This window comes from Salmo salar, chromosome 16 (genome assembly GCF_965601325.2).
Source record: "Salmo salar chromosome 16, fSalSal1, whole genome shotgun sequence".
Taxonomy (NCBI): Eukaryota; Metazoa; Chordata; class Actinopteri; order Salmoniformes; family Salmonidae; genus Salmo; species Salmo salar.
Genome location: NC_138306.1, coordinates 26,456,022 through 26,473,794, shown reverse-complemented (window position 1 = coordinate 26,473,794; position 17,773 = coordinate 26,456,022). Strand labels below are relative to the sequence as shown.

The window sequence follows — 17,773 nt, the reverse complement described above, 5'->3', positions numbered from 1 at the left end:
GAGAGAGAGAGAGAGAGAGAGAGAGAGAGAGAGAGAGAGAGAGGTCCACACAGTGTGTTTCTACTCAGAGGCATCTCTGCTGTAGCTGAGTGAAAATCCCCAGTCTCTTCGTACCGTCGTCTGGACTTTATCAACGGACGGCAATACCTTTACTATTGGGATATCATATCAGTAATAGTTTGGATATCGTGAACAGCCTTTGAAGCAACCATGTGGATTTACAACATTATTTTTATGCTCTTAATTGTCCACTATTCTGGTAAGTTGAGGAGACAGTCGTAATAGGAATTCAGCCTTGCAGCTTGTTATTGAGATTCAGCATAGTTGTTTAACTTTTCTCCAGCCTGGTCCCACCAAAACTTAGCTCAGCCTACATTGCATTTGTGATTTAATAAAATCTTATTTTACGAAGGTTGGCCCTGAGCCTAATGTCGATTGGTGGAGTTTATTGATTTTAATTTTTTTTTGCAGCACACAGCACAATAACCTGCGTAAAATCTGTTACCTTGCAGTCAGCTGAGCAAGTTTTCCATTTTAACAGACTACCATCTCTCCATCTTGCAAATGTAACATGTCAGGGCAGATGAGCTTTGATTAGATAAAAAACTGTCATCCTACAAAATTAAACTGTAAACATAAACAACAAAAACATTTTGTGACGCTCTCTGTGGGGAATGGAGAAACTGTGACTCCCATCTCTATAGACTTTCTGTGATGATTCTACAGCAAACTTGCATAACATCATTTTATTTTTGAAAATCCCAGAGAACCCTGTGTGCTTGAATGAATTTTGAATGAATGAATTATATATATATAAAACTGTGTCTAACGATCTGTAGCACAAGATACAGCCTCTCAGGTAGAAGCACGTGCATCTCCAGCTCTCATATCTCCACTCAGCTATAGATGTGCTGGTGGAACTATGGACGATGTAAATTTGCAGTTTTCTCTCACGATAATCACTCATTCTAAAGCTTCTAGACGAGTCTGACATGGACTCTCTGATCCCAGTGCATTCATTATTTAGAAGGAAAGTATATCATATTTGTTATAGGCTATTGATAATACGTGTGTAGGCTAGGTATTTATCCATAATATGGTTCATATTAAGTAACGCACTTTTTTCTCTATTACTTTTATTGAGGAGGAAAATACCGGAGTATTAAGAAACATACACATAGCCTGACTGTCTGCTACTGGGCTGTTTATGTATTCACATATGAGTCAACTCAGCATGGTGTGGTGATGAGAAACAACATAATTAGTCAATCAATCCCTGCTGGAGAGGGAGGGGGATTGAGAGAAACTGTGTGTGTGTGTGTGTGTGTGTGTGTGTGTGTGTGTGTGTGTGTGTGTGTGTGTGTGTGTGTGTGTGTGTGTGTGTGAATGTGAAAGAGAGAGAGAGAGGGAATGCATCCCATTAAGTCATGTGGCAGTGGAACCAGGCTAATTGACACATCATGATGCTGCTGGTTTTGTCTCAGTCCTGATGGGAACATTAACCACTACCTCACTGGCCAGGGGATGGACACCGCATTCAACACCTTTATTTCATGCTGTGTGTGTGTGTGTGTGTGTGTGTGTGTGTGTGTGTGTGTGTGTGTGTGTGTGTGTGTGTGTGTGTGTGTGTGTGTGTGTGTGTGTGTGTGCACTAGAGTGCAGGAGGAATGCATTGCAGGACTACCAGAGAAGCGATAGTGTGCGATTGCTCCAGCTGCCAGACTCCGCCCTCCAGACTATAAGCAGGAAGTTGAGCGTAGTGAAGTGTGCCCGGAGCTGCAGCCGCAACAAGCGACTACTCTTCACCTGCAGGTACGTGTGGTGCATCTGAGAAAAAACTCCTGGGGTTCTGTGCCTGTAGCTTCACCTGCTGTGTTTCTATAACTTTCCCATCTCCTTATGATGTTTTGGCTTGTCTGGGGATTGTTTTTCACCTGTAGGTAAATATATTTATTGTCCAAGCCAGTATGACATCATCCCCTGGCTTTCCTTAGCAGCAATCCAAACTCTCCATTGTAAATATGGCAGCTCTAACTCTTACTACAGTCTAATACCCTCCCATTCTCTAATGAGAAGTCTGGTTTCTCTTAGTGTCGTTCAGCAGCAGCAAGCTTGAGTCTGGTGTGCAGGACTAGGTTTCCCTGGCAGACTGAGTCCTCTCTGACATCTCCTCTCAGCAGTAGCAGGCTCAGGGTCAATCCTATTTCATTTCAGGACACATACTGTATAGTCTCCTCCAGGTTGCTCAAGATCCACTTCGAAATCCGACATCCGTCCAGGTAAGCAGGACGTTGAGAGATGACTTCAAAACTGGCCACTAGGGCCAATGGTGAGCGCTATTATCATCAAGTAGCTTGGGGTTTGCTAGGGTGTTCTGGACGGGGATGGTGGATAGACGCAAGCCATGAGTTCCGGCTCTGAGGTTCGCATGTTCAATCTCAGTGCTAGGCACTCATTTTTTGGGGGGGCTTTAACCCTATCCCAAACCTTAACCCTTACCTCAACCATTCCGAATTAATGCTTAAACTTAACCGTGAACCTTCTCCGGCTCCAAGGGTCACGTGTTCAATGCCAGTGCGTCCCACCTGGCCAATATCCGGTGAAATTGCAGAGCGCGAAATTCAAACTACAGTATTATAAATATTTAACTTTCATAAAATCACAAGTGTAATACATCAAAATAAAGCATCACTTCTTGTTAATCCAGCCGCTGTGTCAGATTTCAAAAAGGCTTTACGACGAAAGCAAACCATGCGATTATCTGAGGACAGCGCCCCGCATACAAAAGCATGAAAAACATATTTCAACCAGGCAGGTGCGACACGAAAGTCAGAAATAGAGATATAATAAATGCCTTACCTTTGATGATCTTCTTCTGTTGGCTCTCCAAAAGGTCCCAGTTACATCACAAATGGTCCTTTTGTTCGATAATGTCCTTCTTTATATCCATAAAAACTCAGTTTAGCTGGCGCGCTTCAGTCAATAATCCACCCAGTTTCCCTCCATCAAAATGCATACAAAATTAATCCCAAACGTTACTAATAAACTTTTCCAAACAAGTCAAACAACATTTATAATCAAACCTTAGGTACCCTAATATGTAAATAAATGATACAATTTAAGATGGAGAATCTTTATTGTCTTTACCGGAGAAAAATACCAAAGAACGCGCTCTCTTCCACGCACTTGGAAACACTACAGCCAAAATAGGAGCCACCTAGAAAAACTACCATTTCTGGCTCATTTTTCCAAAAACCAGCCTGAAACTCTTTCTAAAGACTGTTGACATCTAGTGGAAGCCCTGGGAACTACAAACTGGGAGGACTTGGCCTTATAATAAAAGTGATAGCCATTGAAAATAGGGGTTGGCTGATTTGTTTGGGGGGGGTTGGTATGTCCTCGGGGTTTTGCCTGCCATATCAGTTCTGTTATACTCACAGACATAATTCGAACAGTTTTAGAAACTTGAGTGTTTTCTATCCAAATCTACCAATTATATGCATATCCTAGCTTCTGGGCCTGAGTAACAGGCAGTTTACTTTGGGCACGCTTTTCATCCGGACGTCAAAATACTGCCCCCTACCCAAGAGAGGTTAAAACCTATTCCAAAACTTAACCCTTACCTTTACCATTCCAAATGAATGCCTAAACATAACCATTATGTCATTTTTTTTCCTTAACCCAAACCTTAACCCTTAATTTAACCATTCAGAATGAATGCTTAAACTTAGCCTTCGAAATTTGACGTTTCTTCAGTGAGACTGAGACCATGTTAATAGTCTACTATCTGCATGTTAATTGTAAGTTGCTTTGCCTGCTAAATTATTATATTACGTAAATCGATCAATATCTCTCTTTCTCTCTCTGTTTGTCTCTCTCTCACTAGAGCATTTCTGTACGATCAGAAAAACAAGAAATGCCAGTGGCTTTCATTCGACAGGAACTCACCAGGAGTCCATAGCCAACACGACTTCAACTACCAACTCTACCAGAAGAAATGTATTGTACTATTGTGTCTCTCTCCTCTCTCTCTCTCTCTCTCTCTCTCTCTCTCTCTCTCTCTCTCTCTCTCTCTCTCTCCTCTCTCTCTCTCTCTCTCTCTCTCTCTCTCTCTCTCTCTCTCTCTCTCTCTCTCTCTCTCTCTCTGCGTCAGTAGAAAGGCACTGCAGTGCTTACAATATGTGTCTAAAGCAGGGCTGCATCTCTTTCTCCTTTCATCAGAGTTTGGTAGCCGGGTTAGTATTCTCACATATTGGAACAGTGAAATGGAGCATTATGGTAGATGTGAGACCTGTCTTAATATGCTCTGTTAGATGAGTAAAACAGAAAAGCATATTTTTTCAGATTCTGTTCTTGCAAACACTCACAGTCTGTTTTTCCATTCCTTTTGTTAACTCTTTCTCTCTCTCTGTAGCCTATGTGCAGGAGTGCATAGTAGGGACAGGAGTGAACTACAGAGGGAGGAGGTCAGTAACAGCCAGTGGAATAAAGTGCCAGGCATGGGCCTCTCCTCTCCCTCATGAACACAAGTAAGCTAGAACCTGTGTTTGTGTGTGCGTGCGTGTGTGTGTATATATAGGATGGTGATTAGTCCTAAAGGACCAGTTATTCATCAGTACTAGTCCTCTCTGACCTCACTCTAACACTACACAGTCAGGGATCATTTCCTGTTGTAGTCACACTGTTTATATATATGTGTGTGTGTGTGTGTGTGTGTGTGTGTGTGTGTGTGTGTGTGTGTGTGTGTGTGTGTGTGTGTGTGTGTGTGTGTGTGTGTGTGTGTGTGTGTGTGTGTGTGTGTGTGAGAGAGAGAGAGAGAGAGAGAGAGAGTTTAAACTGTATTAAAACCTAATTAATTTTGTGATAAAGTATACAACCTGTGACAAACAGCAGCCCTGATACAGAGATAGTAGCAGAGGATGATGACATGCAGCCTTGTTACGGGAACAGAGAGAGAGCGAGAGAGAAAGTGAGCGAGAGATAACAGAAACGTCTCGTGCCAGAAGTTCATTAGAGCAGCACAACCAGAGGACAACCAACCATAACAACCCCCGCCTTCCTCATGCTTACTTTTCCTCCCATGTCTTCTCGTGTTGCCCTCTTACCTCCCCATTCTCATCTTTTCTCCTTTTCTCCTCTCTCCTCTCCAGTGAGCTCACACTGGGGCAAACACACACACCTCCATCACACCATTACCATATGTTGCATTATGTTGCCTAACTCTGTGCCTTCCAAACTGTTTCAGCTGTGACCCATATAAACCAAATGATCATGTGACTCAGCAAACAAAACCACAATCTAGTGAGGACCTCAGTCAGTATGTAGATGTGTATGACTCAGTATTGTTTAACTACCACATATTTCACAACACATGGAGCAGGCCTGATCTACACTACACAATGGAGATTTCCCTTCTGCTTCTCAACTTTCTGCACCAGATAGAAAGGGAATATTGTCCTGATGTTGGGAGATATTAATTAACACTAACTGAAGTCCTTCTCTCGCTCCAGTTTCCTACCGAGGAGGAACAGGAAGAAGGACCTGAGAGAGAACTACTGTCGTAACCCTGACAACGCTACCTCAGGACCATGGTGTTTCACTACAGACCCCAATGTCAGACACCAGGACTGTGGAGTACCTCAATGCTCACAAGGTAGAACACATACACACATGTCCATTTCCTTTTACAGAACACCATTTAAGTGTACTGTCAGATATGAGCTCTCCCTTCTCCCTGTGGCGCTGGACCATAGCCTGCTGTGGTATCTAAAACTGAATGACGCAAACTGTCACAGGATAAATGATCCTCTGTGGATATTTTTTTGTTATATGTATAGTTAATAAACATCTGACAGTGATGTGATTAGGTGTGTATGAGAATATACAAGACTATCAGGGATGTGTGTGAGTGAGTGAGGAATCTACTGGGTTGTTTTCAGAGCCTGAGGAAATGTAGTGGGTCTGTCCAGAGAGAGTGTGTGTTCTGGTCAAAGGAAAAATGACTGGTTAGGTTGATTTCAAAATAAGTTTCCAGTAATGACGAACACTGGAACATAAGACAACCAAACCCACAGACGGAGGGACGGACACACACACACACACACACACACACACACACACACACACACACACACACACACACACACACACACACACACACACACACACCCCTGATTGTTGACTCATTTTACATTACATTCTAAATAGATAGACAGGACAATTATCCGGAAACATTTGCAGTACAGCACCTCATGTTGTTTATGAAGTACAGTATATGCAAAAATAATGTCCATTGCATGTGAGAAAATTAAAATATCACCCCTGTGTGTGTCCAGTGGAGTGTGTGAGCTGTAACGGGGAGAGCTACAGAGGTCCCATGGATCACACAGAGACCGGATGGGAGTGTCAGCGCTGGGACCTGGAGGAACCACACAAACACCTCTTCCACCCCAAGAGGTAACACACACATATACACACACACACACACACACACACACACACACACACACACACACACACACACACACACACACACACACACACACACACACACACACACACACACACACACACACACACACACACACACACACATACACACAGAAACACACTCTCACTTTCTCTCAGTATGAGGTTGAGTATGAGGCTCTGGGGCCTCTTCATTACAGAAACAAAGGGATGATTAAAGACGTGTTAACAAGTCTAACACTAATCCACACCACCTGCTGCTGGGGCAGGACACACACACAATCACACACACACACACACACACACACACACACACACACACACACACACACACACACACACACACACACACACACACACATACCCTTCACCTCTGTGATGAAAATGCCCTCAGCACCTCTGAATCTCTGTTAGTATTTAATTTTTTGAAAATTATTATTATTATTATTATTATTATATATAGATATTTGTTTCATCAGGGGAGCCCAATTGAGACCATGGTCTCATTTCCAATGGTGCCCTGAGACCATAAAGTAATAGAACAAGTACACTACACCAGAACATCACCAACATCACAGCCATCATAAACAAGTTATTACATCAATGTTTCAAAACAAATGCACACCTCGGTGAACTCATTTATCATCAGGGTTTTAAAATGCCCTAGTGGCACCAGGGAATCCAAATGTAATTCATTGTATAAGTGATTCCAAAAAACGTGGCGCATGAAAACTAAAAGCTGATTTACCAAATTCCATGGAGACTCAAGGAATCTGAATAGTTACCAAACCCGTTCACAGGGTTGGTTATCTCATTCTTTTATACATTAGCAATGAAGTTAGGTAAGTTGGAAGCTTGTGTAGTAGGGCTTTGTAAACAAAAATGGAGTAATGCATTGATCTAAGGGACTTTAATGAGGGCCAGCCAACCTTTTGATACAGGATGCAGGGATGAGTATTAAATCTATCACCAGGAGGAATGAGATGGAGAACACCTGCACTATAAAAACTAATTAGTTCTGCTAACAACATTTTTGGCTGGAAACCAGTTGCCTAGAACCATTCAAGTAACCCAACTCAATGTATTTCAGTGTTCAATACATAAAGTAACTATATGATGAATATTATGGTTCCCTTTTTAAGTTTACAAATACAAAATCTATTCTGAACTATAAAGATTGAAGTTGCTTGAACATGAATATGTGTTGTAGTGAACATAGAAATGTAGGGTCCATTCTTAAAGGATTAACCTTCATTATCATTTTCTTTTCAAGTGTAAGTAGTAAGTAGTTCTGATTACACATTTTCAGTGATTGTGTCTTCATGTTTAATGTTGTTTTATGTGTTTGAAGATTTGTCATTTTAACCCACCTGTGCAGGAATTGTTCAACACAGTGCTCATTCCTCTAGCAGTAACTGGAAGAAGAGCTGTAAGCATTACATGATAATGCATTAGCCCCGGTCATTAAGAGTGGCTCACATGATTTTGTTGATGGTGGGAATGGCTTGTCTTTTTATTGCACGTACATTTGACCGATTGTTTTGATATCCAGTCATCATGATCAATTACACACTAATTGCACAGCAAACTGTTTAATACTATTTTATAAATCTACTTTTCTTGCTTCAAACATGCAATACAACATTGTGTAAAAGTATCATGAAGTCCAAAAATATTGAATTACCCACAATCTTCTAAAAACAGTTCCAAGGCACTAATAAGTATTCATAACTTCCAAAAACATACAACCCATATAAATAAATCAAGTGTTTTTACCCCAAAATCCATGTCTCGGACTAATACTTTATTATTTTTATTAAAGACGCTAAAAAATAATACAATCAAGTAAGAACAATTTATTTAATAAATATTAAATTGACTCAAAAATAAATAATAATAACTTGCAAAAACTCAATGACTTTAGATTAGCAGAACACAAATAAATAAATGTATATTTACTCAATAATTTCTTGAAACAAACCGGTTCACCTGGCACCTACTACAGTACCCCGTTCAAATGCACTTAAATATTTTGTCTTGCCCATTCACCCTCTGAATGGCACATATACACAATCCATATCTCAATTGCCTCAAGGTTTGAAAATCTTTCTTTAACCTGTCTCCTCCCCTTCATCTACACTGACTGAAGTGGATTTAACAACTGACATCAATAAGAGATCATAGCTTTCACCTCGATTCACCTGGTCAGCCTGTGTCATGGAAAGAGCAGGTTTCGTTAATGTTTTGTACACTCAGTGTACACACACACTTACAGTGCCTTTACAAAATATTCACACCCTTTAGCTTTTTCCACATTTTGTTGTGGAAACATTTAAAATGGTGTAAATGTAGATGTTTGGTCACTGTCCTACATACACAATACTCCATAATGTTAAAGTAGAATTGGCTGTGATAGAATGGCTGTGATAGAAATGGCTGTGATAGAATTGGCTGTGATAGAATTGGCTGTGATAGAATAAAAACTGGGCATGGATCAACAAAACTGTATTTTTTCACAATATTGACAGAGTGAAAAGAAGGAAGCCTGTAGATACAAATATTCCAAAACATGCATCCTGTTTGCAACAAGGCACTAAAGTAACACTTCAAATCCTTATGTCCTGAATACTAAGTGTTATGTTTGGTGCAAATCTAATACAACACATTAGTGAGTACTACTCTCCATATTTTCAAGCATAATGGCTGCATCATGTTATGGGTATGCTTGTAATTGCTAAGGACTTGGGAGCTGTTCAAGATAAAAAATAAACGGAATGGAGCTAAGCACAGGCATAGTCCTAGAGGAAAACCTGGTTCAGTCTGCTTTCCACCAGACACTGGGAGATTAATTCACCTTTCAGCTGGACAATAACCTAAAATTCAAGGCCACATCTGCACTGGACTGGCTTATCAAGAAGACAGTGAATGTTCCTGAGTGGCAGAGCTAAAGTTTTGACTTAAATCTACACTGAACAAAAATATGAACAGAACAGGTAAAATGTAGATCCAATGTTTCATGAGCTGAAATAAAAGATCCCAGAAATGTTCAATACGCGCAAAAAGCTTATTTCTCTCAAATGTTGCGCACAAATTTCTTTACATCCCTTTTAGTGAGCATTGATACTTTGCCATCTACCTGACATGTGTGGCATATCAACAGCATAATCATTACACAGGTACACCGTTTGCTGGGGAGGACAAAAGGCCACGCTAAAATGTGCAGTTTTGTCACACAACACAATGCCACAGATGTCTCATGTTTTGAGGGAGCGTGCAATTGGCATGATGACTGCATTTTAGAGAATTTGGCAGTACGGCCAACCGGCCTCACAACCGCAGACCACGTGTATGGAGTCGTGTGGGCGAACGGTTTGCTGATGTCCACATTGTGAACACAGTGCCCCATGGTGGCGGTGTGGTTATGGTATGGGCAGGCAGGCATGAGCTACGGACAACGAACACAATTGCATTTTCATCTATGGCAATGTAAATGCACAGAGATACCATGACGAAATCTTGAGGCCCATTGTCGTGTCATTCATCCGCCGCCATCACCTCATGTTTTAGCATGATAATGCACAGCCCCATGTCGCAAGTATCTGGAAACAATTCCTGGAAGCTTAAAATGTCCCAGTTCTTCCATGTCCTGCATACTCACCAGACATGTCACCCATTGAGCATGTTAGGCATGCTCTGAACCGCCAATATCCAGCAACTTCACACAGCCACTGAAGGGGAGTGGGACAACATTCCAAAGGCCACAATCAACAGCCTGATTAACTCGATGCAAAGGAGATGTGTCGCGCTGCATTAGGTAAATGGTGGTCACATTGACTGGTTTTCTGATACACGACCCTAGCTCTTGGTATCTGTGACCAACAGATGCATATCTGTATTCCCAGTCACGTGAAATCCATAAATTAGGGCCTTATATATTTTTTTTCAATTGGCTGATTTCCTTATATGAACTGTAAATCAGTAAAAAAAAAAAATGTTGCATGTTACATTTGTTTTTGTTCATTAATACTTTTGATGATCTGAAATATTCTGCTTTTAAAAATGTTTATGCTGTTTTCAAATGAAACAATACCTTGCTCTTGTTAAAGTTTTTTGAATTCATTTTTTCTATGGCAAGACCTCAAAATGCTTGTCTAGGTATAATTAACAACAAATTTGATAGAGCTTGAAGATTTTTATAAAGAATAATGGGCAAATATTGCACCAGGTTTTCGAAAGCTCTTACATGCTGACTAGACCGGGAACGCGCGTAGGTTTGCATGCGCCAACACGCGCATATTGATTATGTTCATTCACACTAGACACGATCAGGACACACAGCTTGAAATATCAAAATGAACTCTGAACCAACTATACTGCTCAAAAAAATAAAGGGAACACTTAAACAACACAATGTAACTCCAAGTCAATCACACTTCTGTGAAATCAAACTGTCCACTTAGGAAGCAACACTGATTGACAATAAATTTCACATGCTGTTGTGCAAATGGAATAGACAACAGGTGGAAATTATAGGCAATAAGCAAGACACCCCCAATAAAGGAGTGGTTCTGCAGGTGGAGACCACAGACCACTTCTCAGTTCCTATGCTTCCTGGCTGATGTTTTGGTCACTTTTGAATGCTGGCGGTGCTTTCACTCTAGTGGTAGCATGAGACGGAGTCTACAACCCACACAAGTGGCTCAGGTAGTGCAGCTCATCCAGGATGGCACATCAATGCGAGCTGTGGCAAGAAGGTTTGCTGTGTCTGTCAGCGTAGTGTCCAGAGCATGGAGGCGCTACCAGGGGACAGGCCAGTACATCAGGAGATGTGGAGGAGGCCGTAGGAGGGCAACAACCCAGCAGTAGGACCGCTACCTCCGCCTTTGTGCAAGGAGGAGCAGGAGGAGCACTGCCAGAGCCCTGCAAAATGACCTCCAGCAGACCACAAATGTGCATGTGTCTGCTCAAACGGTCAGAAACAGACTCCATGAGGGTGGTATGAGGGCCCGACGTCCACAGGTGGGGGTTGTGCTTACAGCCCAACACCGTGCAGGACGTTCGGCATTTGCCAGAGAACACCAAGATTGGCAAATTCACCACTGGCGCCCTGTGCTCTTCACAGATGAAAGCAGGTTCACACTGAGCACATGTGACAGACGTGACAGTCTGGAGACGCCGTGGAGAACGTTCTGCTGCCTGCAACATCCTCCAGCATGACCATTTTGGCGGTGGGTCAGTCATGGTGTGGGGTGGCATTTCTTTGGGGGGCCGCACAGCCCTCCATGTGCTCGCCAGAGGTAGCCTGACTGCCATTAGGTACCGAGATGAGATCCTCAGTCCCCTTGTGAGACCATATGCTGGTGCGGTTGGCCCTGCGTTCCTCCTAATGCAAGACAATGCTAGACCTCATGTGGCTGGAATGTGTCAGCAGTTCCTGCAAGAGGAAGGCATTGATGCTATGGACTGGCCCGCCCGTTCCCCAGACCTGAATCCAATTGAGCACATCTGGGACATCGCTCCAACCACCAACGCCACGTTGCACCACAGACTGTCCAGGAGTTGGCGGATGCTTTAGTCCAGGTCTGGGAGGAGATCCCTCAGGAGACCATCCGCCACCTCATCAGGAGCATGTCCAGGCATTGTAGGGAGCACGTGGAGGCCACACACACTACTGAGCCTCATTTTGACTTGTTTTAACTTCTCTAGGGTCGGTGGGACGAAATCGTCCCACCTACGTAACAGCCAGTGGAATCCTGTGGCGCGTTATTCAAATACCATAGAAATGCTATTACTTCAATTTCTCAAACATATGACTATTTTACACCATTTTAAAGACAAGACTTTCGTTAATCTAACCACACTGTCCGATTTCAGAAAGGCTTTACAATGAAAGCAAAACATTAGATTATGTCAGCAGAGTACCCAGCCAGAAATAATCAGACACCCATTTTTCAAGCTAGCATATAATGTCACATAAACCCAAACCACAGCTAAATGCAGCACTAACCTTTGATGATCTTCATCAGATGACACACCTAGGACATTATGTTATGCAATAAATGCATGTTTTGTTCAATCAAGTTCATATTTATATAAAAAACAGCTTTTTACATTAGCATGTGATGTTCAGAACTAGCATACCCCCCGAAAACCTCCGGTGAATATACTAAATTACTCACGATTGAACGTTCACAAAAAACATAACAATTATTTTAAGAATTATAGATACAGAAATCCTCTATGCACTCGCTATGTCCGGTTTTAAAATAGCTTTTCTGTGAAAGCACATTTTGCAATATTCTAAGTAGATAGCCCGGCATCACAGGGCTAGCTATTTAGACACCCACCAAGTTTAGCCCTCACCAAAGTCAGATTTACTATAAGAAAAATGTTATTACCTTTGCTGTTCTTCGTCAGAATGCACTCCCAGGACTTCTACTTCAATAACAAATGTTGGTTTGGTTCAAAATAATCCATAGTTATGTTCAAATATCCTCTGTTTTGTTCGTGCGTTCAAGACACTACCCGAAGTGTAAAGAAGGGTGACGCGCACGACGCATTTCGTGACAAAAGAATATTCTAAATATTCCATTACCGTACTTCGAAGCATGTCAACCGCTGTTTAAAATCAATTTTTATGCCATTTTTCTCGTAAAAAAGCGATATTATTCCGACCGGGAATCTGTGTTTGAGTACAAAGAGAGAGAAAATAAAAACATGGGGTCGCCTCGTGCACGCGCCTCAGTCTCATAGTTCTCTGACCGACCACTATCCAAACGCGCTAATGTTTTTCAGCCAGGGGCTGCCTCGACATCATTCAGCTTTTTCCCGGGTTCTGAGAGCCTATGGGAGCCGTAGGAAGTGTCACGTTACAGCAAAGATCCTAAGTTTTCAATAAAAAGAGTCAAGAAGCTCAAGGAATGGTCAGAGAGGGCACTTCCTGTACAGAATCTTCTCAGGTTTTTGCCTGCCATATGAGTTCTGTTATACTCACAGACACCAGTCAAACAGTTTTAGAAACTTTAGGGTGTTTTCTATACAAAGCCAATAATTATATGCATATTCTAGTTTCTGGGCAGTAGTAATAACCAGATTAAATCGGGTACGTTTTTTATCCGGCCGTGTAAATACTGCCCCCTAGCCCTAACAGGTTAAGGACATTACATCAAAGTTGGATCAGCCTGTAGTGTGGTTTTCCACTTTAATTTTGAGTGTGACTCCAAATCCAGACCTCCATGGGTTGATAAATTGGATTTCCATTGATTATTTTTGTGTGATTTTGTTGTCAGCACATTCAACTATTTAAAGAAAAAAGTATTTAATTAGATTATTTCTTTCATTCAGATCTAGGATGTGTTGTTTAAGTGTTCCCTTTATTTTTTTGAGCAGTGTATATTAATTTGGGGACAGGTTGAAACACATTAAACCGTCATGGACATTTAGCTAGCTAGCTTGCTGATGCTAGCTAATTTGCCCTGGGATATAAACATTGGGTTGTTATTTGTGACCGACCGCCTTGATTCGGTCATATGTAGCAAACATTTTAACAGTGTTTTTTACATTGGAGAAAAGCAGAGACACAGAGCTACAAACTGGTATATCATACACTGCATTTGAGGACCAAAGGGAAAGTAATTCTACTTTGAAAATTGATAACCTCTATGGGATTTTTGTCCCTATAACAGGACTGTTGCGCTAACGTGCGCTAATGTGATTAGCATGATTTTGTAAGTAACAGCAAACCTTCCAGGACAAAGACATGTCTTATATGGGCAGAACCCTTACATTCTCGTTAATCTAACTGCAGTGTCCAATTTACAGTAGCTATTACAGTGAAAAAATACCATGCTATTGTTTGAGGAGAGTGCACAACAACAAAAAGCTTTTATCACGGCAACTGGTTTGATACATTCACCTCTGAAGGTATACAATGTACTTACATTCAGTAACCGTGCTCTGATTTGTCATTCTGAGGGTCCCAGCGATAAAATGTAGCATAGTTTTGTTTGCTAAAATACATTTTTATATTCAAATGTAGGAACTGGGTTCTACAGTTTGAACACCTGCTGTCTTTGGCTCCACACCCACCCTGCCCGGCCATCTAGATGTGTGAAAGTCAGTGTGTAAGCTAATGATCCATCATGTATGACATTCCTGGGAGTGTGTAAACATACATGTTGTATTACCATATCATTTTTGTATGTTCTCTGTAGTTATATACTTGAAAATGTATCAATTGACCAATTTGGCACATTGGGCAGACTTGATACAAAATACTGTGCAGTATTGCAATGCTCCACTGGATCAATCTGAAACTTTGCACACACACTGCTGCCATCTAGTGACCAACATGTAAATTGGGCCTAAACTGCAATATTACACTATGTCCTTTCTCTTGCATTTCAAAGATGATGGAGAAAGAAAATAGATAACGCATGTTATTTTGTTTGTATTATCTTTTACCAGATCTAATGTGTTATATTATCCTACATTAATTTCACATTTCCACAAACTTCAATGTGTTTCCTTTCAAATGGTATCAAGATTATGCATATCCTGAGCTTCAGATCCTGAGCAACAGGCAGTTAGATTTGGGTATGTAATTTTAGGCAGATTTTTTTTTTTTAAATGGTCAGATCCTTGTAACCTCACTTTTGAGAAAATGGCCTATGAACGTTTTGGTATGCACTGGAGACCTCATAGTTGTCTACACCCATTCAGCATTGTTTACACCCTCTTCAGCTTTAGCCCCACCCATCTCTTTAAGGGTTGATCCAAGCGTTCTGTCCAAACAACAGCAGTCAAGCACCCAAGCTAACTAGCTAAAGTTGGCTTTTTCCAGACACAAATGAGAGCTCATTGACCATTATACTCGCCCTAGCAGAGCTGGTTAGGCTATTTTTATGTTATCCAGAGCATTGGTGACTGCAGCTGTGCTCCTGGCAACAATTAACACTTTTTCCCCAACGTTTACTGACACCGGCCGTATTCAAAGGGTGTTGGGCGTTCATAAATTTGTCAGTTATTCTGCACTCTGGCACAATCAGACGAGAGTGCACTGAAATTGGAGAAGACAGCCAGAGTGACTTTACCAGCTACGTCTATCAACAGTTGTCGCAGTGACATTCTATTGAAATGGATACTTGCATAGTGGAGTCTTTTGTTAAGACAAGTAGCTAGCTAGCTAAACAATGAACCATTATCCCAACTCATGACATTACTACATTGCATGAATTTGCAGGTAGCTAACCAACCAGGTTCAATGTTAGCTAGCTAACATTAGGCTATAACTACCAAAGCAATTGGCTCTGAGATACGAATAATAAGATCATGCACGTAATGTTAGCTGGCGAGCAACACCTATGCAGTTCTAAAAGCTGCGTTAGACAGGATTATCTACGCATACTGACCAGCTCAAATAGACAGAAGCGAGCTACAGTATATGGCAGACCAATCCAAACTCATCTCTCGTCATGTCCAGCCCACTCATTATCTCAGTCAATCATGGCTATCTCAGCCAATCATTGCTGTCTTTTCTGTGGCTAAACCAACTAGGCTCGTAATTGAACAATTTTACTCATATTTACAGATGACATACGGGTTTGTTATTAAGGCACAGGAAAGTTTACCTGTTCCAGAAGTCATTTCTGCCAAAAAACTAATTTTGATTGAAAAAAAAGTTTACGTTCAAATGGCTCTGCTGTGAAGTAGTGACCAGCGACATATGCCTAGTTTCCTGAAATGAGTCACATTTTACCTGACATGCACAAGGTCCTTTTTTTCTGAGTCTTTGTAGAATTTGGACCCATTTTGAGTCATACAAAATTGTGTGTTCTCTACTCAGACAATTAATCCACAAATTAAAGGGAAACCTAGTTAGTTTCTAGTAATCTTCCTCCTTCAGTCTTTTTCTTCTTTTTCTGTGGACTTTTTATGGTGATTGGCCACCAACTTTAAGGTGCATTACCGCCACCAACTGGACTGGAGTGTGGACCTCAGTTCATCTTTCAATCACCCACGGGGCGGCAGCGGGGCGGCAGGTAGCCTAGTAGTTAGAGCATTGGGCCAGTAACTGAAAGGTTGCTGGATCGAATCCCGTGAACAAGTCAGTTAACCAGTTAACCAGATAACCAGATAACCTCATTGCTCATATGTATCTCCATCTGTCCCAATGACTTGTTGAAATCCTACTCTTCCCTCTGTGTGTTGTGTTGCAGGTATCCTGATAAAGGCCTGGTTGATAACTACTGTAGGAACCCAGATGGACGTCAACGACCGTGGTGTTTCACCACGGACCCACACACACTCTGGGAGTACTGCAACATCACAGCCTGCTGTGAGTGTCTGTGTGTGCATACATGTGTGTCTGTGTGTGCTGTGAGTAACTACTCCAAATTTACAGCTTCCTTTACCTGTCATTCCGCCCCCTCCTCTCTCTCTGATTGGCTAAGGATGAGGAATGCTGTTTGAAGGAACACACACCCTCTCATTTTACTCTGGTGTCCTGCTTCATTCACTGTTTATTGTTCTAAACAGGCCCTTGCGACTGTCCTGTAATTGTAGTACTTTTCACACACACACACAAATACACACGCACGCACAAGCACACACACATGCATGCACACACTCACACAAAGACACACACATACAGTACATGCGTACACAAACACAAACGTGTATGCACACACACTTTAGAAAGCTCAGGTACTCTGCTATATAAACCTAATGTCAGACACACAGAAGTCACACACATTATGCTCCAGTTACATACAAGATGAGGGGTGTGTGTGTACCTGTTTATGCAAGAGTCGAAGAGAGAGAAATACATCTCTATAGTCATCATATTTCTGCTTGTTGAGGGCTGAAGTGAAGAGAGTCTATAGAAAGTTGACAGAGAACAGCACTTAAACGCTGCAAATGTGTTTTGTTTTTCTCTGTCTGGCTCTTCTCTGCTCTGATCGAGTAATCAGGAGCTCTGGAACTGGGTCTTTACAAGACGGCGTCTTTTCAGTTGGACTCTTTCTTTGTCTCATTGTAGTATCTGGTACAGGCCTTGGAAGTCAACCCAGTCTAGTTTTATGGTCTAACCCTTAAACGTGGTGTTATTGAAACCAAGGCAGAAAGAAAGACATGGAAACAAAGAGTTATATTGTTTTGGCCTGTTCTATTCCCTGTATCTGTCTTTATTATCCTTACTAGTAGCAGTCTATTTTCAGACAGATCCACAGAAAACTGTCGGTTTAAATTCTGGACAGCTAATATGCTACCGTATATTTCTGGGAAAATTGAGTCAGAATTGTTTCCT

At 41.6% G+C, this 17,773-nt stretch overlaps 1 protein-coding gene across 1 annotated transcript in view; it reads left to right on the top strand.

Moving 5' to 3' along the window:
- The first annotated feature begins 56 nt into the window (after positions 1–56).
- Positions 57–17,773, top strand: part of LOC106573447 (hepatocyte growth factor) — a 39,908-nt gene continuing 22,191 nt past the window's right edge. The window contains exons 1-7 of the mRNA XM_014148499.3: positions 57–259; positions 1,656–1,812; positions 3,887–3,999; positions 4,415–4,529; positions 5,511–5,653; positions 6,336–6,456; positions 16,686–16,804. Of these exons, the coding sequence (XP_014003974.1) occupies positions 211–259; positions 1,656–1,812; positions 3,887–3,999; positions 4,415–4,529; positions 5,511–5,653; positions 6,336–6,456; positions 16,686–16,804 (817 nt within the window). The 5' untranslated portion in view covers positions 57–210. The remainder of the gene's footprint in view (positions 260–1,655; positions 1,813–3,886; positions 4,000–4,414; positions 4,530–5,510; positions 5,654–6,335; positions 6,457–16,685; positions 16,805–17,773) is intronic.